The 27,577-nt window shown below is 41.9% G+C and overlaps 1 protein-coding gene across 2 annotated transcripts in view; it reads left to right on the top strand.

Annotated features, from left to right (window-relative positions):
* Positions 1-27,577, top strand: part of CHD6 (chromodomain helicase DNA binding protein 6) — a 181,752-nt gene that overhangs the window by 123,800 nt on the left and 30,375 nt on the right. For both annotated transcript variants that reach the window (XM_036321729.1, XM_036321730.1), the window contains 10 exons: positions 2,201-2,365; positions 3,653-3,832; positions 4,792-4,902; positions 6,771-6,973; positions 7,689-7,888; positions 8,582-8,741; positions 13,973-14,062; positions 16,427-16,530; positions 18,726-18,855; positions 20,910-20,970. In XM_036321729.1, the coding sequence (XP_036177622.1) occupies positions 2,201-2,365; positions 3,653-3,832; positions 4,792-4,902; positions 6,771-6,973; positions 7,689-7,888; positions 8,582-8,741; positions 13,973-14,062; positions 16,427-16,530; positions 18,726-18,855; positions 20,910-20,970 (1,404 nt within the window). The remainder of the gene's footprint in view (positions 1-2,200; positions 2,366-3,652; positions 3,833-4,791; positions 4,903-6,770; positions 6,974-7,688; positions 7,889-8,581; positions 8,742-13,972; positions 14,063-16,426; positions 16,531-18,725; positions 18,856-20,909; positions 20,971-27,577) is intronic.

Genomic DNA, 27,577 nt, shown 5'->3' with positions numbered 1-27,577 from the left:
AATATAAATATGCATATATATATAACCTGCCTTCATATGTATATGTGTATATGAACAAGTGTATACATAAACTTAATTATGAATATCCACATCTATTACATGTGTGTATATACACATGTGCACACCTAACCATGAGTTAACACTGATAACCTCCAACCCATTCTAACACCACAGTCATTCTAGTTTTCCGCCTTTCCATATTTGTAATTTCCTTTTTCAACTCTCAGTATATGTACTAATTTGCTCAATCCTAGATTACACAGAAAGTAGTTTCGAAACTGCTAACCCTACCACTGTGAAAAAGAAACCTACCTGCAAGTGGGTATTTAAAACACTGTGATTTAACTGTATATATGTAGTGGGATATAACCCTAAAAGGTGAAAACAAAAATCTTACATGTTTTTCAGTAATTATGTTTTGGTGAGATTATAATGGCACTGTTTTTCTGAGGCTGTTATATATATATATATAGTGGGATAAATCAAATGAGTGACGACGTTGTAGTTAACAACTGAGCTTTTAAACATGGTTGAAGAGATACAGATACATGGTTAATGAATGTAAAATATTGTTATGATCTCATGATGTGTTTTGTCTTGTATGTGCAATGGCTATATGTACTGTACACACACACAAACACTTCCGGTTTTGCCCATTTAATAGGCTAGAAACAATGACAACCAGTAGCAGTGAGCACCTCTAGAGCATCCAGGCTGTTGTCTCCAACTACCATTTCCTATCAAAGAAACTAGGACGCCTTGAAACATACAAACACAGACATACCCATATCTTTTTCTTTGTATGTGTATGTATGTATGCGTGCACACATACACACAGACTTTAACCATGAGCTCATCCTGATACCTCCTACTCCATTCTAATACCAGAGTTTATTCTTGTCTCCCTCCTTTTTATATTTGACTGGATCATGTCAGAAAAACTCAGGAGCCAACTTGAAAATGTTCTCACAGGCCATTTTTGAACAGCAATAGAAATAATAACAGCAGTGCAATAAAACATAGGACAGGTATTTAAATGTAACTTCATTGTGCTTCTTAAACCAAATAGTAAAAATCTTCCTTAGTCGCTTTTGGTGGATATTATTTTGGAAACTAATTAAATAAAGAGAAGGAATTAAACATTTAGCTTGTCTCTCCTACATGAACTGTATCATCAGGGTAACCAAAAATTTGATAAGGGGAATTATAATCCTAATGAAACAATTGATCTAGACAGTGATCATCAATTCAGAATAAAGACAACCAGACATCATGTGCCTCTTGATGGAAATTCAGCACTATCTATGAAATACACTTGCCAAAAATGAAATCTTTGCCTGCTTAAGTCTCAAGATGTAACTTCCACTTTAGAGGAGATACAAGGAGCAGGGGCACTTATTCTCAGACACAGCCAGAATGAAGATGGCAAAATGTAGACTGTCTTAAACTATAAGACAGATATCTGGTTTCTTAAAAAATATATATATACATATATGAAAAAAGAGATCAAAGGCAGGGAGTATTTATAGATTAAGAGACTGGAGACATATCAACCAGTTACAGTGTAATGTCTTTCCTTGGATCCTGATCCAAACAAGCGAGCTTTGACAAGTATGTATGAGATAAGCAGGGAAATTGGAAGAAACTGAGTATTAATTTTTTGAAGTATGGCAATGACAATATGTTTTACAAGAGTTCTTATCTTTAGAAATACATATTGAAATGTGTAAGGATGAAACAATACGGTGCCTAGGATTTGCTTCCTAATGATCTTGGCGGGTAGAGGCATAATAGATGAAACAGGATTGTCTATATGAGGTTATTATACTTTACTTTTGTGTGTGTGGAATTTGCTGTAGTAAAATTAAAAAGTGGTGCTGCCAACCCTGAGGCATTTCCCGAAAGAGCAGGACCGGATCCTGGGAATGAGTGCCTCCACTAAGATCACAGGCTAGGGAGGGGAGTACGCCATGTTCTTCTCATCACTTTACCCTAGTACACAGTGGTCACTCAGTAAATAGCGGGTGATGAAATAAGTGACTTTGAAAGAGCAGCTGGCATTTTGGTGAATTCTGTCCCATGACTCATAACTTTGAGACCTGACCACTCATACCACATGGAACTTAAGCATTTCCCTATTCATTGGGCCCCTGCCATTATATCTAGTGACATGATGTGTATGACCCTCCTTCCTTTCCAGGCTCAGGCCCGATGTCACCGGATAGGCCAGAGTAAAGCTGTGAAGGTGTATCGCCTCATTACTCGGAACTCCTATGAGCGAGAAATGTTTGATAAGGCCAGCCTGAAGCTGGGTCTGGACAAGGCTGTTCTTCAGGACATCAACCGAAAGGGCAGCACCAATGGAGTGAGTATGACGGTACCTGCGCTGGAGCCTGAGCATGTGTCACACAGCTGGGGCCTCTGGATTCTTCCTTCCTACAGCTGTTTTAAGATGAACTCTAAACCAAACTCAGTCAGGCCAAACAACTTTGTTGGGTAATACCCTTTACTAGAGGGTAATTCGGGTCAGGTCTCTGCATCTGATAGATGGATGAAGGAAATCTGTAGGAACAGTTATGTGGTAGGACTGCCCAACATGCAGTAACATTTCAGGAAACAGAGTTTTTAACAGTGCCTGTTAGAAGTGAGTAGATCTTAACACTTAACTCTAAATGATCTATTGTCACCATGCTTTACCTCATACTCCAAACAATGGAACCTATTTTATCTGTATCCCTCAACGCCCCTAACCATCCTTGGCATATTAAAGATGTTCAATGTGTGATGGTCAGTGAATAAATGAATGAATAGATTAGCAGCTTAAAGTAATAAAATCTTTTTTCCCCTCTAAGGGGGATAAAAATTGCAGCTAAGATTCTTAAATTGTATTAAAGTATAGACAAACAAAGTAGAATATCTCCTTAATCTCTGGACTCAGGGCATCAAAGCTTGGGAATTAAACCTTCTAAATGAATTCTCTTTAGTCCAGATGTTCTATATCCTCGTAGCTATGCATGTGTTGCTAAGTATAATACTTCAAGTTACCAGTGCTGCGAGTTATGGAATTCCCTCTTGTGATTGATATAAAGAGAACCAGATTCTTAATTAAAACCAGGAAGGGCTGTTTTGAACTCCCCATTTCCTGTTTTCAACAAGCAATTGAGAAGATCACACTTGGCACAGGATCCTCTCTTTAGTTAAGAAATGACATCATTTCCAATACTAATGTATTTATTTAATAATGAAGAAATCATTCTTTAGCCCATTTGGTACATCTGGAGGTTTTTAAAGATACAGACTCAAACTGAAATATAAAATAAACATTAAATATATCCTCTTTAATGGTGCATAGTTTTAATGGCTTGTGACATTTGGTAATAACCAACGTCCTGAAGAATGCTAGGGTCATTGAGTCATGGGCTGGGTTTTATTCTGGAGCTCCCTATAGAGGATCGTCTGCCTTCCCTCCCCATAGTTCTCTTGAATGCCTTTATCTGGGCTTTCATTTCCTAAGGCTTGTTGTTTATGTCTTTATTCCTCTGATATGTCAGTTAGTGGAGGTACTGTGTACTGAGTCACAAGGGCCAGATTTGAGGCTGTTTTTCTCCTGTGCATTTTCCACTTTGTGAGTAGCCTTTGGTGACCTGTCCAGGTACAGCAGCTTTCAAAAATGGAGGTAGAGGACTTGCTCCGGAAAGGTGCTTATGGAGCCTTAATGGATGAGGAAGACGAAGGCTCCAAGTTCTGTGAAGAAGACATAGACCAGATTCTGCAGAGGAGAACCCACACCATCACGATCCAGTCTGAAGGACAGGGGTCCACTTTTGCCAAGGTATATAGGACCTTCTCTCCAGAGTCCATGTGGGGGGAGCAAGAAGAAAGTTGTTCATGGTTTGACCCTCATTAGCCAGACTTCTGTTACCCTAAATACACTATTGAAATTTTCTGGCTACACATTTATTCTGTGTGACACTCTGAAGAAACAGGTTCTTAGAGGATGTGTCAGTCATGAGCCAGAAGCTACAGAAAGAACGCCACTCCTAACCTCTGGGAGCTGGTTTCAGCGAGCAGGATAGACACCTTAGCTCACAGGTCGCACTATTCACTGTTCACAAAGCCTGCTCTGAAGCCTTTGGTCACCTTGATTCCCTTGCAGAGCACTCCTTGGTGAGTTTCTAGTGAGCGCCCAAGTCCTCAAACTCAAGCAAGTATCTTGTTCAGTTCATGAGAAAATACATGTTAGTCAGTAATCCCAGCTAGGTACTGCCCTGCAAGTTACTGGATTTAGAATTCAGCTAATTAGACCACTTGTCATATCACTCTCAGGTTTCCCTGACCACAGGCTCCATGAGCTTTGCGACCTATCTGATTAAATTCCTGTTCGACATGGAACATTTTCAGTAGGATATTTTGTGCTTTATAGCCATCACTTATCTGTCCACCTCATACTGCCCACCTTAGTGCTTTTTCTGTAGCAGGCATTTGGTAACTGGTGAACTGAAAGAAAAGTTTTATCTAGGGAAGTTTTAAGAATAAATTCTTTCACAAGGAACTAGATGTCAAGTAATATATTGCCATTGTCTTCCAGAGCTGTCTTCCTGCTTCCAAGTTTAAGTTTCAGAAAATGATCCTGTAGTTTGAAATTGTAATTTCCTGAACCAGTCTTCTAAAAGAGGAGAAGAAGAATGGCTTTGAGGCTCTGTTTGAGTTTCTGATACATTTAAAAGGACCAGGTGTTTATTAATGTCATTGTGTTCAGGCACAGCTTACTGATGCTTGTCTTCTTCGCAGGCTAGCTTTGTGGCTTCGGGAAACAGAACAGACATTTCCTTAGATGACCCGAATTTTTGGCAGAAATGGGCTAAAATAGCTGAACTGGACACTGAAGCAAAGAATGAAAAGGTACAGCATATTTTATTCCATTGAACATTTCACTGTGTCTTAAGGACCATAAATTCCCACACAGTTCAAGTCATTATTTACTCCTGAGCCCTAATTCTTAAATGAGATGGTAGATGTAATATACTTAAAACATGCTTAGCTTCGTAAACATTAACTGTTAGTATGACATACTGGGCACCTGAGAAATCAAGGCAGTTAGAACTGGAACTGGCCGAATAGGTTGAGTTTAGCCCTCTGGCCCAAGCCAACATCCCAGTCTTGGTATGTGAACATTTTACCTCTTTTTCACCATTCCTATGAAAGAAACATGAATATTGAGAAGAGGGGAAAAGCACGATAAGTAAAGTTTGTTGGCTTCACTTCCTTTCTTTCAGTATCTTGAATTTTTCTATTTCTATACATAAGAGAGAGAATGGTCTTGAAATAAAGACAGAGCTTGAACACTGCCTCTGCCCCTGACTGAATATGTGCCTTTGGGCAAGGTGCTTGACCTCACTGAAACCAGCTGGAAAGGAGGTGGGGATAGCACTCGTGACTGTAACTGCCTAGCCCAGCGATGGCGAACCTGTGGCACGCGTGTCAGACATGACACGCAAACTAATTTTTTGGTTGATTTTTCTTTGTTAAATGGCATTTAAATATATACAATAAATATCAAAAATATAAGTCTTTGTTTTACTATGGTTGCAAATATCAAAAAATTTCTATATGTGACACGGCACCAGAGTTAAGTTAGGGTTTTTCAAAATGCTGACACGCCGAGCTCAAAAGGTTCGCCATCACTGGCCTAGCCCCTTGTGAGGCACCCCACGCCCTAAGTGTTAGTTCCCCCTCCCTCCGCCTCAGACTCTATCGCCTCACTGCAGGATGAGCATACATCCCTTTTTACCTGTCTTCCCAGGTGAGTATTGAACTCTTGTGAACCCACAAGCCCCGGAGACAGTTCTGCAGGTATCCAGCTGATTCAATAGCCAGCATCCAGCCTTAACTCTTCTTCTGTAGGATCACCAGAGGTTGTTTAATTCAACTCTTTTCCAAATAGGAAGATTGTGCAGTCCTTTAGTAACCTGTGTTTTATAGTTGCACAGTCAAGAAGTTACTCAGTGTGCAGGGAAGTTGGCAAAGTGGGGGGAGAAAGGGTTCTTGCCCTATGGACAGTAAGAAGCAGTTGGAGCAGGTGGGAAGTAAGGTGATTGAAGCGGGGATGACACTAGAAATTTACCTGGGCTACATAGGGGAGTATTCAGGAGCTTGGCCTGCCTTTGGGAAGAGATGTAAGGGGAAGGAGTGAGATACATGAAATGATGGAGATAAGAGAAGAGGCAATGGTTGTGGCCAGGGGAGCCACCAGAATGAGAGGTTCCTGAGCTAGGAATAATCTTTTTGGTGAAAGACAAAAGGTTAGTATTTAGTGCCAGTGGAAGGCAAAAAGTGGAACAGCTGGAATATGTATTTGTCTTGAGAAAGTTGCTGAGCAGATGAAATTCTCCAACTGGTCCTGTCTCCAGAACGCGGCCTGCCTCTGCATGCTGGGCAGACGGCTGGGGTGCACCACTCCGTCTTTCTTGGCAAGAGCAGACTGTCACTGTGGGCACTGGGGGGCCTTGCCTGTCCGTACTGTTAGAATGACTGCAGAGGCAGCAGATGGTGGCGGATGACACGTCAACTTCAGCCAGTCCCAGAGAATCCCCGCTGCTAGTCGTGGACACAGTAGGTGTGCTGGGGACAGCCTTTCCTGCTGGAGGATGAGACCAGGGTGTGGTTCTTTCCCAAATGTGTCTTGAGGAATGTCAACAGGATATGCTTGTGCATTGTGATGGGGAAGAGAGAAGCAGGGCTTTCTCCCCAGTAGTCCTCTCTGTTTCTAGGAAAGCTTAGTGCTCGACCGGCCTCGTGTGAGAAAGCAAACCAAACACTACAACTCCTTTGAGGAGGATGAGCTCATGGAGTTTTCAGAGTTGGACAGTGACTCTGATGAAAGGCCCACGAGGTCCAGGCGCCTCAATGATAAAACCAGGCGCTACCTCCGAGCCGAATGCTTCCGGGTAGAGAAGAACCTGCTCATCTTTGGGTGGGTATTGGCTTTGCCTATTTGTTGTTGGTGTTGGTCCCTGAGATTTGTCCAGTGTGTCTCTCCATTCACCTCTGGAGTTATGGGCTGATGCAGGCTCGGTTAGAGCAAGAGAGAACTGTGCTTTCTGCCCATGACACCCCCACCTCCCACTACCACCACCCCAGTCACTGTACGCTCTGCTGCCCTATTGTAGATGTGCCATGACTTCTCATATGCTTGTCGCAGTGAATCTCTGCTACTAATTTGCTGCCTGGTACTGATTTCCTGCCTTTCCACCCCCGCCCCCGCGCCCCCCCCCCCCCGCCCCCCAAGGATATATAAGGAGTCAGTGCAACAGATGTTCCCGTTAAGGCATGATTTGTGCAGGGCTCTGGCTTTGATCGAAATAGAAGGTTTACCTTCTGGGAGCTCACCATTGCTTTTGAATGCTGCAGCTGGACTCCTTTAATTCCAAATTTTTATTTCATGATCCAAATATTGTTGTCCCTCTCTTCTTAATCTAGTGACCATATAAAGCCAGTGTCCAGGTCACCTTAGTGACATTTGGTTTGCTACAACATGCAGGCCTCCAGGGCCTCCCAGGACAAGGCCCTTGGACCAGTTAATAGACCCAACAGAGGATGAGAAGCTTTCTTGGCCCCTCTTTGCCCTGCAGTGTTGAGGGCATGCATGGCCCTCGCTCCCCCCAACAGCCTTTTGTATTTCCACTCAGCTGGGGCCGGTGGAAGGACATCCTGACTCATGGGCGATTCAAATGGCATCTGAACGAAAAGGACATGGAGATGATTTGCCGTGCCCTGCTGGTGTACTGTGTCAAGCATTACAAGGGGGACGAGAAGATCAAGAGCTTCATTTGGGAGCTTATCACACCTACCAAAGATGGGCAGGCCCAGACCCTCCAGAACCACTCAGGTGAGGTGGCCTGAGAAGCACAACTCTCTTCCACTTGCAGCCCTCTTCCCATGTTGGTCCATGTTGCTGTGCTTTGGGGACTTCTCTCTCTCAGGTCTGTTTCAGAATGTTACCTGTGGGAAAGGGTGATGATTCTTTCAGTTCCCCCTCAGAGTTATCCCAAGCTACTGTGATGTTTTGTTTAGGTACTATTGGGCCCTCCAAAGTTTGCCAGGTGCCATTTACTTGAGCATCACAGGGGTTCCTCTTCCGATGAGACTCATACCATGTGCTCCATGGTTTGTCTTTTGCGTTTCACAATGTTATCTCCACTCCACCTCTGTCTGTGCCTTTCCTTGTGCTGTGCTTCTCCTTCCTGTGCTTGGCCATAGCTCACCTTCAGGTTTCAGATCAACTTCCTTTTCCCTGGCTGTGTTGTAAGTTCCCAGAGTGCACAGGTTATGGTACACCTTTCTTGATCCTCATGGGGTACTTGGTAAATTTTTACTTCCTGACTGAACAGTCCTGAGGTTTCCTAAGTTGGGGACCAGGCATATCTCTTCACCACCATCAATCACTATTTGGTGGATGAAGGAGTGGGGTCTGTTGTCCAGAGCCACCACACACAGCCTAGCTGCCTATTTGCAATCCCAGCCCAGCTCTCATGCCCATGTTTATGCTGCCTTGGCTCATCGACCAGCCTTTCTGTTTCAGGGTTGTCTGCTCCAGTCCCCAGAGGGCGGAAGGGGAAGAAGACAAAGAACCAGCTTCTGCTCCCAGAGTTAAAGAATGCAGACTGGCTGGCCACCTGCAACCCCGAGGTGGTCTTGCATGATGATGGCTACAAGAAACATCTCAAACAACACTGCAACAAGTGGGTGTACCTCCCCCTACCTCTCCCCTACTGGTAGCTCCACTCACTGTCCAGGTTCTTGGGACCCCTGCAGGGGTACGTGATGTTCCTATACTGCCATGCAAGGTTTGGAAAAGCAAGATATGGGTCTAAGCTGGGTCAGGATTCACTAGCTTTAAAGCCTCTCTGATCTCTTCTCCACAAAACCTAGCCTTTCTGCTAGTGCAGTTTTTACCCCAGAAGGTGTTTTTTTGCCATGACTCCAAATCCAATTAAGACCCTGGTGATTTCACTGTCCTTTTATTTGCCTCCCTCTGCGTGGAGGTCACATTAACTTGCGCAGAAGACCAACCTAGTTGCCACCACTCGCAGTCCCTCCTGCCAAGTTGCTTCCTTTTCTCAGTTTCTGTTGCCTTTCGTGGCCTCCAGGTATTTGATAGACATGCATCTGAGATAGTATTCTTATATCCCTGGGCTGACAGCTAGGCGGGGTAGGGAGAGACGGAGGAAAAAATGATAGATAATGAAACTCTGTTTGTATGAAGTTTGGTTTTGAGGAGTTAAAGCACCCAGCCACTGAAACATTGATATGCTTACACATGGAAATTGCATCACTATATAGTGTATCTATTAGAATTAAAGGACCCTTGGAACCCATCTAATCCAGCTTCCTAGGTCATGCAAGAATTATATCCCTGGCATTCCTGGTAGGCAGTGAGAGGGCCTCTGTTTACACATCTCTTATTATAAAGAGTTTAGGACCTTATGAATGAAGAGGTTTTGCTAGCTTTTCCCTTCTTCCCTATAACATCAACCTAATGGTTTTATAGTTGTTTGGGGGTTGGTTTTTTTTTTGTTTGTTTGTTTTTTCTTTAACAGATGAAGTCTAGTCCTTTCCCTTCATTCTTCCAAATATTTGAAGATAGGTCTCATGCCCAATACTGTAACAAAAACTACTGTACACAAAAGTACAAGCTCTTTAGGGATAGTAGATCTCAGTCTCAGACTTCAAGGTCACATGCTGTGGATAATGGAGCCTGATTGGTGCAGGACCCACTACCGTGGTTGCTGTGACTGAATGAGAGTCAACGTGTAGGACACAGAAAGCGGAGTCTGGCTAAGCAAGAGGACCTGTTGATGGCAGTGCTTATGCAACAGACTAACTAAGGCAGTGATGGCGAACCTATGACACGCGTGTCAGAGGTGACACGTGAACTCATTTTTTTGGTTGATTTTTCTTTGTTAAATGGCATTTAAATATATACAATAAATATCAAAAATATAAGTCTTTGTTTTACTATGGTTGCAAATATCAAAAAATTTCTCTATGTGACACGGCACCAGAGTTAAGTTAGGGTTTTTCAAAATGCTGACATGCTGAGCTCAAAAGGTTCGCCATCACTGAACTAAGGACTGTATTGTAAATAAATATTAAGCAACCATTGTTTCTTGAACAAGTTAGACATGATAAAAATAAGGTATTTGGTGAGAAAATTTAATGTGGCAATAATTTGCAAGATGGAGAAGTTAAACCTAAAACTGAATAGCCAACTAGAAGGGTTCTGTCATAGTTTAAGTATTGATCATAAGGACTTAGAGTGCTAATTAGAATTGGGAAGAAAAAGTTAAATAGGAGACACATGACTAAAGAAGAATCCATAGTGTGTGATGAGGAGTACAAAAAGCAGCTAACTCCACGACGATAAGCCGTGACGGAATGAGAATCGTTATGTTCACTAAGAGATGAAGAGCAAAACGAAGGGCTCAGGTTTTGCCTTGTCAAGTTAGAGCAGCAACATTTGGCTATTCCACCTACCGCTACAGATGTGGGTCTGGAGCACTAAAAACAGGCTGAGCTGGAGAGGTTGACACAGAACTTCCCTGTACACCTGAAGAGATGATTGCAGTGTCCTGACAGGGCGTCTTCCAGCCTCTGCTGAACCTTCAGACTTACGGGAGTTTGCCATTTCTCAGCAAGGCTCATTTAATTACCAGATGACTTTAATGAATTGTCCTTCTGTATATGAAATCTAAACTCTGCTGCCTTGAAACTTCCACCCTTTGATCTTGAGTCCTGATTCTATCCTCAGATGCAGTGGAAAACAGGCAGAATTTCTTCAGCATAAATGACCATGAGCTCTAGATTGTGGGCTCTCCTATATTAGCAAATATACTGCCACCCAATATCAGATAAGGGTTAAGACAAGCTCTGGGGTCAGGACTGCCTGGATTTAAATCCCAGCCCCATGGCTGACCAGCAGGTGAATTCTTTAACTTCTGTGTGTCTTTTCTTCACCTAGAAAATGAGATTAACACTAGTACCTACCTGTTAGTATTGTTATGAGGATTAAATGAGCTAATACATGCTGGCACACAGTAAGTACTAAGTACTCAACGCATTGTTTCTTATTAGTGGTATAGTATTTAGGGACATGAAATTGTCATCTAAAGAACTTTGAAATGTTAAAAATCAGCTGCTTCAAATCTAACCTGTAAGAAGTCAGGACAGTGGTTAGTCATTCAGGGTGGAGGTAGTGACTGGAAGGGGATACCGGGGTGCCTATTGGAGAAATAAATGTTGTGCTTCCTGATCTGGTTACTACATGCACATGTGTAATCACTTTGTCAAAATCCCACCAAGCTTTAAGCTTATGCAAAGGGCACTTTTGGGAAGTATATTTCATATTAACGAAATGTTTTGGGGGTTTTTTTGTGTGTGTGTGTGTGTTTTTTTAAGAAAGAGATGCAGCCCTGCCGGGTAGTTCTGTTGGTTAGAGCATCGTCCTGATACGGCAGGGTTTTGGGTTCAATCTCCAATCAGGGCACATACAAGAATCAAGCAATGATTGCATAAATAAGTGGAACAACAAATTGATGTTTCTCTCTGTGTGTCTTTCTTTCTCTCTCAAGTCAATAAGTAAAAAATTTAAATAAAGGAAGAGAGATGAAAGAAAAAGCAATACTGGCACTGAAATATTAATGGGTTTTGTTTGAGTTCAGATGCCAACTGGGATTATCATCTCACTCTGGGAGGAGATGGCTCCCTAAGAGAAGTTGTCCATCTGCTCACTGAATTGGTTTGCTTCTCATATGGAGACAAAGTGAACACTGTTGGCTTTAACTTCTTTTCTCTTGTGCGATAGGTACTGCCACATATTAACACTTTGGCTTCTCTTGAGAGAAGTAGGACCAGTTCTGTGTCCTACATCTTCAGGAAAGCCTTGCTCTCACTGAGCTAAATCTAAGCAGGCAGGAATTCTATATCTCAGACATGGTTCTATACCTCAGTTCTGGTTCTTACTAAGGAGGTTGTCGGCTGCTGCCAGCAAGATAGAAGGATCAGCGATCGTGGTAAATTCTTAGAGTACTTATTCTCTGAACTTTTAAAAACAAAACCAAAAAAACCCTCAAAATTATTTGAGTTGATTGACAGCCGAGGTAAAGAATAGCATACCAGAAAACTTAGGGTTCTTTCTAATCTAAAAGTTCACTTTGTGTATTGCTACCTACAACTTGAGCTACAGTGGCACTTTCTACCTGCATCTAAGAAATTATGCTTTCTTAGAAGCCTCAACACATTATTAACATCTTTAGAATAGTTAATACATATATGTGTTAAACAGTTTTCTCAAAAGTAGGATTTCCTCCAACCTCCAATTCCCCTATTTCCTCTCCAAAGGCTGTTAACCTAATTCTTCCAGACAGAGGTACTCTGCACATGAATTAGCACAGGTGAATGTACAGCCTCCTTTGTCTTCCCTAAAATAGCACACATCTAACATACTGTTTATGCTGTCTTTCTTTTTTTTAACAACTTATGTAGAAATCAGTTCCTATATCAGTATATATAAATGGGCTTTTATTTTTAACTAGAGGCCCAGTGCGTAAAATTCATGCGAGGGGGGGAGGTGTCCCTCAGCCTGTCCTGCACCCTCTTGCAGTCCAGGACCACTGGCCTTTATCAGTTTCTATATCAGTATATATAAATGGGCTTTTATTTTTAACTAGAGGCCCGGTGCACAAAATTTATGCATGGGGGTCGCGTATCCCTCAGCCCAGCCTGCACCCTCTTGCAATCCAGGACCACTGGCTCCTAACTGCTTGCCTGCCTGATTGCCCTTAACCAATTGCCTGCCTGCCTGATCGCCCCTAATTGCTCGCTTGCCTGCCTGCCTGATCACCCCTAACCACTCGCCTGCCTGCCTGATTGCCCCTAACCGCTCACCTGCCTGCCTGATCACCTCTAACTGCCTCTGCCTCGGCCCCTCGCCGCCACGGCTTCTTTGGGAAGGACATCTGGAATGATGTCCAGAAGGTCGTTTGGCTGCCCAGTCTAATTAACATATTACATTATTATTATTATAATAGCTAGATAGCCTTTACTCTTGGCTAGTATTGGCAAGTTACAGGTACTCTTCTATACCTCTTTGCAGCTTAGCCATGAATATGAAGCATTTTCTGGAACATGGTTGGCTTCTCTGTGCCTACCCTTACTTTTACCATTTTTGCATCAGTGAGCCTTTCCCTCTCTTGACCCCGCTGTCACCCTCTGAGCTCTGATTCTTTCTTGGTTGGTGTCATTTCACAGACAGACTGCTGTGGGCTCCTCCAGAACAGGGTGAAATTATTTACTTCTGTATGTACCTCACAGTACCCAGCATGGTGCATGGCACACAGTGCTGCCCAGCAGATACTTCCTTGATTGCCTTGTCTCAAACATGTTTGGTGTATTCCCCATGGGGCTGGAGTGTGGTCCTTGCAGAATCACAGTGAAAGACGTTACTCTCTGATAGTATTGCCACGAAAGGGACTTTAAAAGGTTCATTTAATGATGTACAAGTGGAACTGTTTGAAAGCAGTGCCATTCACCATGACTCACTCTTCAATAAACTGATTACCAGCCTCTTGGAAGGCAGTTCTGCCAAAGAGACCATTGAGGCCATAGAAAAGGAGTGATGAGAACTCTTTTAGGGACCAGGAGGAACTGTTTCTGCTGTCCCCCTCGCCCCACATGGCTCACAGGGTGACTTAAAGATAACTGATGAAATGCATTTTCTTGTGTAAAATGGGATGATCACAATAATGTCTGCCATTGGTACCTAGTGGTTTGTTTTTGTAGTGCTTTTTCATATGTTACTTCATTTCACTAATGACATGGGAATGCCCAGAATTTCTCTGTCAATTGGGGGTGGCAGTTCCTAGGCAGCTTCTGGGTTCTAATGTGTTTGCATTAATATGTTCACCTTTCATAGGGTACTTTTGCGAGTTCGGATGCTCTACTACCTAAAAGCAGAAATACTAGGAGAAGCAGCTGATAAAGCATTTGAAGGAACTCCTGCCAGGTAAAATGAGTCAACCCTACCTCTCTGAGGTAAAGAGTTGCCATAAATGCCTTTTCCTGGAAATGGGCCAATGTGTCCATGTTCCCACCTCACCAATCAGTTACTTAGTTGAGAGAGCAGGTAGGTGGACTAAGGACAGTTCAAGGAGAAAACACTTTCTTAGAAACACAGCTTTCAGTGAGGTTTTAAGTTAGTGTTTTTGTCTTAACAGTGTTGCAAAAATCTCTTTCAGAACAGTCATTTCTCTTCCTTAATCATTGTAGAATGAGCGTTAATTACTTTCATATGCTTGATCTGATGGGTATACACCAGAAGTTTTGCTCAGAATCCCATTCTTGGCCTTTGAGTGCTTCTCCTTTATTTGCTAATCCTGTCACCTCTGACCTGTTTGATTTCTTGCACCTTGGTTTTGTGAAGTAGTGTTTCTGAAGCTGTAGAATTCTGTGGGAACCTCCCAAGATTTGGGGGAATAAGGCTGTCAGCTCCCAGCTCCCACTTGATGAAGTTGTCAGATGGTCACAGTTTGTAGGTGGGATCACCAGGCAGCCCCCTTTCCCTGCCCCACACGTGCAGTTGGCTCCAGCCCTGTGCTATGCCCATCATTTCCAGAAGTCACCAGAAGAGTTGGTATTTGAACTTTGCCTTGAGATGACCTGGGGCTATGGTTTCTTCTTTTTCTTCCTTTTCATTGGGCAATGCTAATGTTTAGTAATCGTAGCAGCACTGAAGAAAGAGAAGGATGAAGGACATTGACAGCCCTGTTCACGGGCAATTTGCAATCCAGAGCAATCATCACAGTGACTATGGTTACTTGGTAGGCTTTCTGTAGTTACTGTAGTTATTTTTAGAAGGAACAGGGAAGTTGAGTGTTTGGTTAAAAAGGTTCAATTTTTGAGTCATATAGATGCAGCAGAATTCAAACAATCGTTTGTATTAGGTGTTACATGCCACAGGTAATCTATCTGAACTTCCTCATCCCCATCATTGCTTTTGTAAACCTGTAGATAGATGGAAGCTAGGCAGAACGTGGGGAGTGCCAGTCCATTCACCACACTTTTTCCTCCTCTCCTCTGCTTTCCTCAATCCTGGCTCTCCCTCGTCCTATTCAGGTGTAATGTCTTATTGTAGAGATTGCCATAGAGAATAGATCAAAGTTCATCCCAGAAAAGTTGTTCAGCCCATGGCTCACACAGGCAGGGCAGTGGGCCCTGCAGGGGAGCCAGATAAAGGGAGCTGCCTAGAGAGGTGGGTCTGGGGACACCATCCTCACAGGGGAGCTGGGCCTGGCAAGGGCATCAGCCCTGTGTCACAGTAAAATGAGCCTGATGCAATAAGAAACTTCAAATGCAGCAGAGGAACCATCCAGGAGCTGAAAGGTGGGAGAGGAGCCATGCAGGTAGAAGTTCTCTCCCAGCACAGGACAAATGAAGACAGTGAGCTGAGGATCCATGTGAGCTCTCAGAACGTGGACAGAACCTCAGAGAGGGGCTGATGGTACAGGCCTGCTAATCCCCTCATGTCTACTCCCTAGGTCACAGTGGTTGGCAAACCGTGGCTCGTGAGCCACATGCGGCTCTTTGGCCCCTTGAGTGTGGCTCTTCCACAAAATACTGGCTATTCCACAAAATACCGACTTTTGCACATGGGCCACGAAGTTTCAATCACACTGTACATGCGCACCCGCACGTGGTATTTTGTGGAAGAGCCACACTCAAGGGGCCAAAGAGCCACATGTGGCTCACGAGCCGCAGTTTGCCGACCACGGCCTAGGACATGTCATTGTTATTACTTTGGCCAGGAGCAGTGCAATTTGTGGTTATTTTTGACCCTACAGAGCATTAGCAGACCACTGCCACCTATTGTGGCCCATGTCCTCTGAAGGGCTCTCTTCATATCCCTGCATGTTCCAAAGCACATCATCTTGTTTTTGAGTCGAGCTTGAGATATCTACATGATTTGGAAACTCATCTTCTCAGCATTTGATCATGTATAAATTCAGCCATTTAAGAGGTGTTCTACCTTCAATGAATGGTATATAGGTGGATTTTACTGTGGTTCTCAATTGAAGGTGCACATCAGAACTACCTCGTGTGTGTAGATCCTAAGGCTCCACTCTAGACCGACAGTGAGTTCTCCACAAAGTTTGCCAGTCAGTCTAGGGTGGAGCCTGGGAGTCAAGTACACATGCAGCGATAGCTCACTGGGAAAGCCCTGTAAGGAACCTTGCCCACAATTCCTGCATCCTGTTACTTTTTGTCTAAGCCTGCAACTAGGATGTGGCTTAATACCAGGGTTCGGCCAGTAGCTCTGATGTTGTTTTCTGTCTGTTGAAGGAACTCTGAGTCCATGCCCTTCCTTCCACAGGGAGCTGGAAGTGCCTCTGCCTGACATCGACTACGTGGAGATTCCAGTGGACTGGTGGGATGCTGAGGCCGACAAGTCCCTTCTGATTGGCGTATTCAAACATGGTGTGTTATTTCAGTGTTTCCCCCTTTCCTGAAAACTCCACAGTCCTATTGCACGTCTGTCTTAGAAAGTAGAGCCTTACCTCTGTCCTCAGAATTTCAACCAGAGGACTGTGGAGTCACGAAATTACAGTAGATGTTAGTATCAGTGAGGAACTTCAAGAGAGTGAGTTGGCCATAAAGACCTTGTATCTTCCCCACCTAGCCTGTCTGTACGCTTGGGCCGGGACTGCCTCATACTCATTTATTCCTATTGTCCCAATATCTGGCCTCTTGTCTGGCATGTAGTAGTTGGGGAAAATGTTAAGGTTTTAGCATTTCATATGTATATAGAATTCTAAGGTCATTCCAGATATCCTACACATTTCTAGTTTGCCCTACTGGGTATAAAAATTTGAGAATAGAAGATGGCATGGGCACCTTTCTTTTTAGTGTGGTAAGCAAGAGACTAAAAGATACTGAGAAGCATTTCATAAACATCTATGATCTAATTCCTTATTTAGACAAGGGGAATGCCATCAAAACAACTGATGTGGAGGGTTATTTGAATATTAACTAGGACAATATATGTAGACTGCCTAGAACAGTGCTTGGTACATAATAGATGCTTGGCATTATTTCACTGTTGCTTATTACTCTGCCTTTGGAAAGTAAACTAACACATGCCTTATGAGTAGGATTCTTCAATACTTACAGGCTATAACCAGTTGCATTTCCTCCTTATCTGCGGGTTTCACGTTCACCGGTTCAGCCAAATGCGGATCAGAAATATTTCCCAAAAATAGTCCCAGAAAGTTCCAAAAAGCAAAACTTTGAATTTGCCATATGCCAAACATTACACTGAATCCATGTGACTGAAGCACTGTGTAGGGATACCCTCTGTAGCCTCTATGCAGATAGAGGTTTTATGCAAATAAAATGCCCTTTTATGTAAGGACTTAAGCATCTTTGGATTTTGGTATCCTCGGGGGCATCCTGGAACCAATCCTCCCTGGATACTGAGGGATGACTGTGCATATTTTAATGAGGAATTCCCTCAAAACTTGGATTCTGGTGTTACCAGAGCAGGCTTCAGGAGGTCCAGTGCTGCTGAGAGCTCTTTGTCAAACCACTGGGTTAGGCTGGAACAGTGCTGCCACAGGACTCCCTGTGATTATGGAAATGCCTTTTCTGTGCTGGAAGTCAGCTATGGAGGAGCCACATATGGCTGTTGGGCACTGGAAATGTGACTAATACAACTGTATTTTTTATGTAATTGTAATTAAAATAGGCACGTGTGGCTCCTCTTTTGGACAGTACAGGGTTGGAACTCAGCTCTGAAGAGAGAAGGAGAAGCATGTGACCTCCCTGTTAAGCACAAGGGTCCACAGTGTAACTGAAACTTGGTTTAATCTAATTTTGGAAAGAATCCAGAAGTAGACCAGCTGCTGCAGGCAGCCACATTCCAGAGCATGTGAGCTTGGTGTGTGCGGGAGAGTCCATTGACCGTGTCTTCAGTGGTGGCTGTGGAGCACATTGCCAACTCCCTGATGGAGCCAGTGTGCTGTCAGGAGGACACACCTGCAGCCCCAGCAGTGTGGCAGGCAGATGCACGTGCTTCCTCTCCCTCCCTCCACCCAAGGCACTCACCACAGACATGCGGAATGCTGAGGTGAATTATAGCTGAACCTGAAAGAAATGAAGGAAAGCCCCAAATGGAGAGGTCACTCCAGATATCCTACACATTACAGCCAGAGCTGCAAGCTCAGGAGCTGACAGGACAGCAGACCAGGCGGTCTGGGTGTTTAACACCCACACTGAAAGAGGAAGCAAGTCCCTCGAGGGAAGGAGGGCAAGAAATGGCTCTCTGACTGGCCCAGGGAAGCAGTGCTGGAAGTGAGATAAGACCAGATGGAAGATAGAATGAGATTGACATCTAAAGAGTGAAATAAGATATTCCAGGCAAATACTAACAACCAAAACAAAAACCTGCTATGGCAGTCACTAAGCTTTCATTTTAGGCCTAACACTACTCAGAGGTGTCTACTTTAGCTCAAGGTTCTTCCCAGATAGGAAATCTTAAAGGATCCAGTTAATCTTCAATAAGTATTTTTGTTTTGCTTTTACTTAATAAGGGAAACAAAATGACCATCTAGAGCCCAGGGCAGATTGTGTGAGTTCTGACATGACTTCTGACGTTTCTCATTACTCCTGATCAGGGTATGAGCGGTACAATGCCATGCGAGCAGACCCTGCACTTTGTTTCCTGGAGAAAGTTGGGATGCCAGATGAGAAGTCCCTTTCTGCAGAACAGGGTGTTACAGATGGGACCTCAGACATTCCTGAAAGGTGAGAAGCTGCATAGACCAACTGTGCCATAACTAACGTGTCATGCCACAAATCTATGACCCCTTCCACCTATGTCCAGCACACTCAGTCTCCTCCTCGCAGTGTGGCATCTCCCTTAGCCTTGCCATGCTGGAGCGGCCTTCTAGAATGGCCGCTTTGGTTCCATCCTGTTGCACCTCAGGCCTTTTCTTTGACTTCTAAGCACTTTGAACCAAATACTGATTCCTGTCCTACATGGGCTCCCTAAGCTGCTGCTCATCCTCATTGCTTACCTGGTCAGAGGATTCTTGAGGAAGAATTCAGACTTCTCCTACCTGGCAGAAAGCTAAGAAGAGGCACAACGAGAACAGGCTTCCTGCCCTCGGCATTCCTCAGATGAAATTCCAGCATTATTTAAGGATTGCATGGTCTGTGACTAAGGAGGATTTAGGAGCCACACTGCTTGACAGCCGTGGTATATAAGCCTTATCCCTGGGTATGCAAAAAAAGTATGGAGGTATCCTCTTTGGCTGAATTTTACTGTTGGCATAACCTCCAAATGTATAAGTTTATAGGAAAGCTAAATAACCAAAAACTGGTTCTCCAAAATACATGTGTATACATTTAAAATAACATAACATATATGTCTTACTTTGTGTTTGGTGAGCTTTTGACCTGATCTTTTCCCCCAAAGTGGCAGATATGCTTTTCATTGCCTAGGGCTGTGGCCAAACCTGGACATGAAGGTGTGGCTCTGCGCGGAGCCCTTCACTATCTGCTGTAGTGGAGAAAAGAGTGAAATGCATTTTCCATTTGTTCTTAACTCCTGATTAACATTTTAGCTACCATAACATTCTCTACCCATGGGTGTTTCCTCTAGCAGAAAGTAGATGCAGTCAGAGAGATGTTAACAAATGCCCAGGTGACCAGTGTGGCTATTAGATTCACTGGGTATGGGAAAGCATTGCCTGAGTGAGTGAGGTGCCTGGATGTGGCATGAGATTCATTTTTTTATGGGCTGGTTGTTCTTTATGTGGTTAAGCAGTGAAGGTATCCTACATACCTATCAGGATGGCTCAATTAAAAAATAGTGACAGTACAAAAGCTAGTGGGGATGAGGACACATTGCTGGTGGAAATGTAAAATGGTATAGCCATTCTGGAAAAGCAGTTTGGTAGTTCATTAAAAAAACTATGCCGAAACTGGTTTGGCTCAGTGGATAGAGCGTCGGCCTGCGGACTGAAGGGTCCCGGGTTCGATTCCGGTCAGGGGCATGTACCTGGGTTGCGGGCACATCCCCAGTGGGAGATGTGCAGGAGGCAGCTGATCGATGTTTCTCTCTCATCGATGTTTCTAACTTTCTATCTCTCTCCCTTCCTCTCTGTGAAAAATCAATAAAATATATTTAAAAAAAAAACAAAAACTAAACATATAACTACCATATTATCCATATGCCTCCAGGATCTGAGCAGCAAAGATAAGAATATTTGAGACAGGAATACTTCAAAGGCAGTTTTAAAAAGAATGATGAAAAACAGATAGACACCAGCAGTAGTTAAGCTCACAAGAGAAAAGACATTAGTCAGCTAACCTAGAGGCAAGTGGTTGGTGGTACAGGGGGCAAAATGTCCTTTCTTGGAAGTGTCAGCAGAGCTTCCTTTCGAAGCAGTGACTGCTGCCAAGAGTGAGTGATTCTGTGTGAAGATCATCCTGTTGTGATACAGGGGTTGGCACATCAGGACTGGCTCGGTTTGCACAGCCTTCAGTCTCTAAAGTCTTCTTTTATCAAAGCCTCATATCCAGATAACCCTGGGTGGGTTATGATAGAATCATTGTTGAATAGCTGGTCTCTTACTTGACTGAGTAGATGTTGGAGTCTCAGTCTGACAGGGGGCCGTGCCCTTTGAAGTTATAGCATTGGAAAGACCCAGATTTTGAGGCCTGTGGGGAAAGGGATCTACTAATATTCCCTTTGCTCTGTGATTTAGGAGGCTTTCTTAAAAGCATCCTGGTTGCCAAATAGCCCTTAAGTAGTATATGATGCCTTTTTTTTTTTTTTTTTTACTTTTATTTAGAAGCAACACGGATAAAGATGACAACACTGAAGACAAACTAGATGGCCTTCAGAAACAAGTGGTGAGTCATATGTACTGTATTGGTAATCCCCATGATCTGCCATATGAAGAAAGAAAACCCCATCTTAGCAGTGCTTTGGGGGAACTTGATTGCATTGCGTTTTCCCCAACATTTTATTATAAAAATTGTCAACATACAGACTACATTGTACTTTCATTCTAATGAAACTTGATTTTGAGATAACTGTAAATTTTAGGTGTGATTTTAAGATACAATACAGAGTGATCCCTTGTACCTTTCATATCCATTTCTCCACCGGGGAACATCTTGCAGAACTATAGTACTAGATCACAACCAGGATGCTGACATTGATGGAGTCTTAACATTTCCATGGCCACAATGATCCATCATGTTGCCCTTTTATAGCTACCTACACTTCCCTCCTGCCTTCACCTCCTTTTAAACCCTGGCAACCACTAACCGGTTCTTTATTCCTGTAATTCTATCATTTTAAGAATGTTTTATAGCCCTAACCGGTTTGGCTTAGTGGATAGAGCGTCGGCCTGCGGACTCAGGGGTCCCAGGTTCGATTCCAGTCAAGGGCATGTGCCCTGGTTGCGGGCACATCCCCAGTAGGGAGTGTGCAGGAGGCAGCTGGTCGATGTTTCTCTCTCATCGATATTTTAACTCTCTATCCCTCTCCCTTCCTCTCTGTAAAAAATCAATAAAATATACTTTAAAAAAAGAATGTTATATAAATGGAATCATAAACTATGTAACCTTTGGGAATTGGCTTTTATCACAAAGCATAATTTCCTGTAGGTTGTTGTAACTCATTCCTTTTTATTATTGAGTAGTAAGTATTCCATGGTGTGGATGTACCACAGTTTGTTTCACCATTCATCAATTAAAGGACATTAGTTGATTACAATTTTTGAATATTACAAATACCTCTATAAACATTTACATCCAGACTTTGTGTGAACATACATTTTCATTTCTCTGGGATAAATGTCCAGGAGTACAATTGCTAGGTAATATGGTAGTTACATGTTTAGTTTTTTTAATAAACTACCAAACTGTTTTTCCAAAATGGCTATACCATTTTACATTTCCACCAGCAATGTGTCCTCATCCTCACTAGCTTTTGTACTGTCACTATTTTTTAATTGAGCCATTCTGATAGGTATGTAGGATATCTCTTTGTTTTAATTTACATTTCCCAAGTGGCTAATGATGTTTTGCATCTTTTTTATGCTTAACTGCCAAATGTATACCTCTTGAGTGAAATGTTTTTTTATGTCCTTTGCCCATTTTCTAATTGCATTGTTTCTTTGTCTTACTGTTGATATTTGAGAGTTCTTCATTTATTCTAGATACTAGTGTTGTCAAAACTATAGTTTGCAAATATTTTCTCCCACTAGTAGTTTGTCTTTTTATCCCATTTACGTTGCCTTTCACAGAACAAAAGTTTTTTATTTTGATGGAGTCCAGCTTACCAATATTTTCCTCTTACGGATCAGGTTTTTAGTTTCAAATCTGAGTACTCTGCCTAGATGTAGATTTTCTTCTTTTTTTTTCCTAAAAGCTTTCAGTTTTACATTTAACTCTGTGATCCATTTTAAATTAATTTTCATATAAAAGAAGAAAATTAGGTTGAGGTTCATTTTCTTATTGACATCCAATTGCTCTGGCTCTATTTGTTTTAACAAGCTATCTTTCATTGAACTGCATTTGCACCTTGGCCAAAAAATCAGCTGAGCATATTTGTGTGGCTCTGTTTCTGGGTTCTCTGTTCTTTTCCACTGATCTATTTATATATTCCTCCTCCAATAGCTTATATATTGATTACTGTAGCTATATAATAAGTTTTAAATTGGGTAGACTGATTCATCTCATTTCTTTTTTTAAATTATTTTATCTGTGCTTGTTCCTTTCTTTGCCTTTCCATATAAGTTTTAGAATTATCTATATCTACAAAAATTCTTGCTGGAATTTTGATAGGAATCGCACATTAAACCCATATCACTTTGGGGAGATTCACACCTTTACTATATTGAAGCTTACCACATATCTTTCCATTTAGGAGTTAGTTCTAGGAGGTGTTTATAGGTTTCTTGAGATCTTCTACATCAACTAACATGTTATCTGCAAATTGGGATACTTATATATTTTCCTTTCTGATCTATATGCCATGTATTTCCTTTTTTTTTCTTTTTTCTTTTCTTTATTGTACTGTCTAAAACTTCCAGCATTGTGTTGAATAAGAGGGATGAGAGCAGACATCCTTGCCTTGTTCCTGACATTAGGAAGAAGGCATTCAGTTTTTCATCATTAAGTATGATGTTCTAGATTTCTTATAGATGCTCTTTATTGAAGGTGAGGATATTTCCCTATATTCCTAGTTTTCTGAGAATTTTTGTCATGAATGAATGTTGAATTTTGTCAAATACATTTTTGTACCAAGAAATATGGTCATGTGATTTTTCTTATTTAGCCTATAATATTAGTAGATTACTTTGATTGATTTTCAAATATTGAACCAGCCTTACATCCATGGATAAACTAGAATAAATGCTACTTAGTAATGGTGGGTGATTTTTATTGTTGAATTCTATTTGTTAATATTTCCTTAAGGATTTTTTCATCTCTATTCATGAGGGATATTGGTCTGTAGTTATCTTGGTACCATCTTTAATCTGGTTTTCATATGAGGGTAATTTTAGCCTCATAAAATGAATTGGGCCGAACCGGTTTGGCTCAGTGGATAGAGCCTTGGCCTGCGGACTCAAGGGTCCCAGGTTCGATTCCGGTCAAGGGCATGTACCTTGGTTGCGGGCACATCCCCACTGGGGGGCATGCAGGAGGCAGCTGGTCGATCTCTCTCATCAATGTTTCTAACTCTCTATCCCTCTCCCTTCTTCTGTGTAAAAAATCAATAAAATATAGTTTTAAAAAAATGAATTGGATGTTCCTTCCCTCTTATTTTCTGATAGAGTTTGTCTAGAATTGGTATTAATTTTTTATTTTTATTTATTTGTAAATATTTTTTTATTGATTTCAGAGAGGAAGGGAGAGGGAGAGAGAGATAGAAACATCAGTGATGAGAGAGAATCATTGATCAGCTGCCTCCTGCACACCCCACACTGGGGATCGAGCCCGCAACCCAGGCATGTGCCCTGACTGGGAATCGAACCTCAATCTTTTGGTTCATAGGTCAATGCTCAACCACTGAGCCACGCTGACCAGGCTTGGAATTAATTTTTTAAATGTCTAGTAGGATTCTTCAGTGACGACATCTGGACCTGGAGAGCCCTTTTGGGGGAGTTTTTAAATTATAAATCCAGTTGTGAATTTATATTGGGTAAGTTGTAGTGGTTTGTGTTTTTTAAGAAATTGATCTGTTTCATCTGAGTTGTCAAATGTATATGTTGAGTTGTTCATAATATTCTCTTATTTTCCTTTTCATGTCTGCAGAATTTGTAGTGAAATTCCCTATTTCATTCCTGATATTGGTAATTTGTGTCTTTTCTCTTTTTCCCTTACTCATCTTGCTAGAGATTTGTTGCTTTATCTTTTTAAAGAATCAGCTCTTTGTTTCATTAATTTTCTCTATTGTTTTTCTGTTTTTAATGTCACTGATTTTTGTTCTTTATTATTCCCTTCCTTCTACTCGCTTTTGTTTTCTTTTCCTCTTCTTTTTCTAGATTTTTGGATGGACACTTAGATTACTGATTTGAGACTTGACTGCTTGTTTATTGTATGCATTCAGTGCTATAAATTTTCCTCTTAGCATTGCTTTAGTTATGTCCCACAAATTTTACTATGTTCTATTTTCATTTTCATTAAATTTAATGTATTTCAAAAAAAACTCTCTTGAGACTTCCTTTATGAAGCATGGATTATTAGGCAGGTATTACTTAGTTTCCAAGTGGAGACTTACCTATATCTTTTTGTTTTGGTTTCTGGTTTGATTACATTTTGTTCAGAGAACATGATCTGTATTATTTCAGTTTTAAATTTGTTAAGGTTTGTTTTATGGCCCAGGATATGGTCCATTTCAGTATATGCTCCATAGGCACTTGAGAAAAAAAAAGTGCATTGTGCTGTTGTTGGGTGGAGTGTTGCATAAATGTCACTTAGATTCTTCTGGTTGATAGTGTTGTTGAGGTCTTCTGTATCCTTACTGGTGTTCTGTCTAGTAGTTTCATCAGTTTTTGAGAGCAGAATCTTGAAGTCTCCAACTGTAATTATGGGTTTGTCTATTTTTCCTTTCAGTTCTATCAGTTTTTGCTTCATGTATTTTGCAGCTCTGTTGTTTGGTATATACACGTTTATGATTGTGTGTTCTTGGTGGATTGTCTCTGCTATCATTACTAATATATAACGTCCCTCTCTGTCTCAGCTACTCCTGGTTTCCTTTGATTAATGTTTGTATATCTTTTTCTACCTTTCTACTTTCAACCTGCCTTTATCATTTGTATTTGAAGTGAGTTTCCTACAGACAGCATATAGTTAGGTCATATTTTTTCATGTATTCTGCCAGTCTCTGTCTTCTAGTTGGTGTATTAAGCCATTTACAGACATTTCATTGTTTTCTCTGCTTTTTGATGCTCTATTTTCTTTTCCCTGCCTCCCTCTGGGTTGCTTGAATGTTTTTAATGATTACTTTTTTATTTATCTATATTTCATTGCTTTTTAGTAGTTATTCTAGATATTTTATTATCCTATGTAATAAAAGCCTAATATGCTAAGTGTCCAGTTGACCAATTGGCCGTTCAACCAATCAAAGCGTAATATGCTAATGATATGCTAAGGTCCATGATCCCTAGGTGGTCTGCCTTATTCTCTTTGCATAAGAGTTTTCTTATGTTTGTTTTATGTATAATGTCCAGGGGTTTTAGCTGTACTTAGAGTGAGGAGTGAAGAAATGTGCACCTTCCCAGAGGCATAAGTGTGCATTGCATTTTACAAATGAGTTTCTGAGACTTTGCAGAAGACAACAAAACCTTACCAGGACTCAGGCACCATTTACTATTTTTTCCCTGGCTTTGAGGAGTGGAGCTAATTTCATGAATTCTGGATCCCACAGGCTACTGTAGCATTGTCCCCAACTTACTTCATTGCCTAAATAATCTTTCCTCTTCTCCTGGTCACTACCTAAAAGTTATCAACTCTTTTCTTTTGGTTCTAGTTTGGAGAATGTGTGATATTTACTTTGGCTTCCATCAGCTCTAATTCCTGTAATAGTAATAATGACATCACTTTTCCCAGAATAGGAAATAATGATTTTTCAAAGCTATGTTTTCATGTCTCCCTACGGTGAATTGGGGAGTGGTAGATTGAAGCAAATCAGCATGAAGCTTCAGAGCCTGGACCTGAGGGAAACTGAGTACTGGCCTTGACAATTAAAATCCCAAATTCTGCCATTTTGGTCATAGCTTATTCTGCTACTTATTTTGTCTGGAATTTGGGGTGTGTTTTTCATAGACAACAACTCTGTTGCCAAAGAAATGAAAGCAATGCCTTATACTTATGTGGAACTTGACTCTTTCCAAAGAACCTTTTCCATTTGTTTCATTTGATTCTCACCTCAACTTTGTGAAGTAAACACTTCAGATATTACTGCCCTCCTTTGAGAGCTGAGCAAATTTAGGCCCAGGAAATTAAAGAACTTGGCCAAATCTCTCAGCTACTAGATGTTAGAGTTCAACCTAGGTATTCTCTCGATATTCTGGTATTCTCTTTTCCAATCAAGTATTCTTTTCATAATGAAGAAGGGAGAAGGTATTTCAGCTGTGCATACATGCGCTTCTATGGAAAGGCAGTCACCAGACCTCCTGCAGGCCAGGCCTGTGAGAGCTGTTCAGTAAAGTTTACCTGTCTAACTGGTCAGTCTTTGATCTTGGAGAGCTTTGAGCACTGAAGGGGTTGCAGCAAAGTTTTCTTATAGTAAGGTAAAACTCCTTTGGAACTACATTTTGATTCATTTATAAAATTGATGCCAATATTATTTCTTTTGCTCTTGAAACCTCTAAAACCTGGGCTATAAATACAATATAATCTAAAGCAGATGGAGTGGAGAGTGGCTTCCCCCAGATTTTGAGGTGGGCAGATTATGTAACAGGTTAAGCTTGATTTCTAGTTCATGTGCTAAAGTAACAAATGCAGAAAAACAGCCAACATCTGAAGCAAGCCTGCTGCCCAACCCCTACTCCCCTCCCCTCAGGCAGATCAGCAAGCAGGGTTCAAGAAGCCCAATGAGCCTATCATCCATACCTAGAGTAATTCCTCTGAATTAAACACCTGGACGCAGAAAGGTTAACAGTTAATAGATTGGGAGACTCTTAGCATTGCAAGAAGCCCTAACAAACGTCTGAGTGTCCATCCCTCGGCAACTTCAATGTCAGGGGGTCATTCAGGTAGGTTCAGGTACTTCCAGGAGTCCGTGGGGGAAGAGGAGGAATGTGCTGCCCTCCAGGGAAGCCCATTTCATTGGGTGATGCTCCCTTACACTGACCCAGATATCTGGCTCCAGTTGGTTCCATAGATTGTGTCTAGTTTTCTTTGGTGCTGCAAAGAACAAAACTCTTCTTTCTTTCCTCTCTGATAGGATTTTAATTCTTGAGGCCAGTTAGCAACCTTAATCTCTTTAAGTCTGCAGGTG

Source organism: Myotis myotis, unplaced genomic scaffold (genome assembly GCF_014108235.1).
Source record: "Myotis myotis isolate mMyoMyo1 unplaced genomic scaffold, mMyoMyo1.p scaffold_m19_p_9, whole genome shotgun sequence".
NCBI classification, from domain to species: Eukaryota; Metazoa; Chordata; class Mammalia; order Chiroptera; family Vespertilionidae; genus Myotis; species Myotis myotis.
This window is presented reverse-complemented; position numbering and strand designations above follow the sequence as displayed.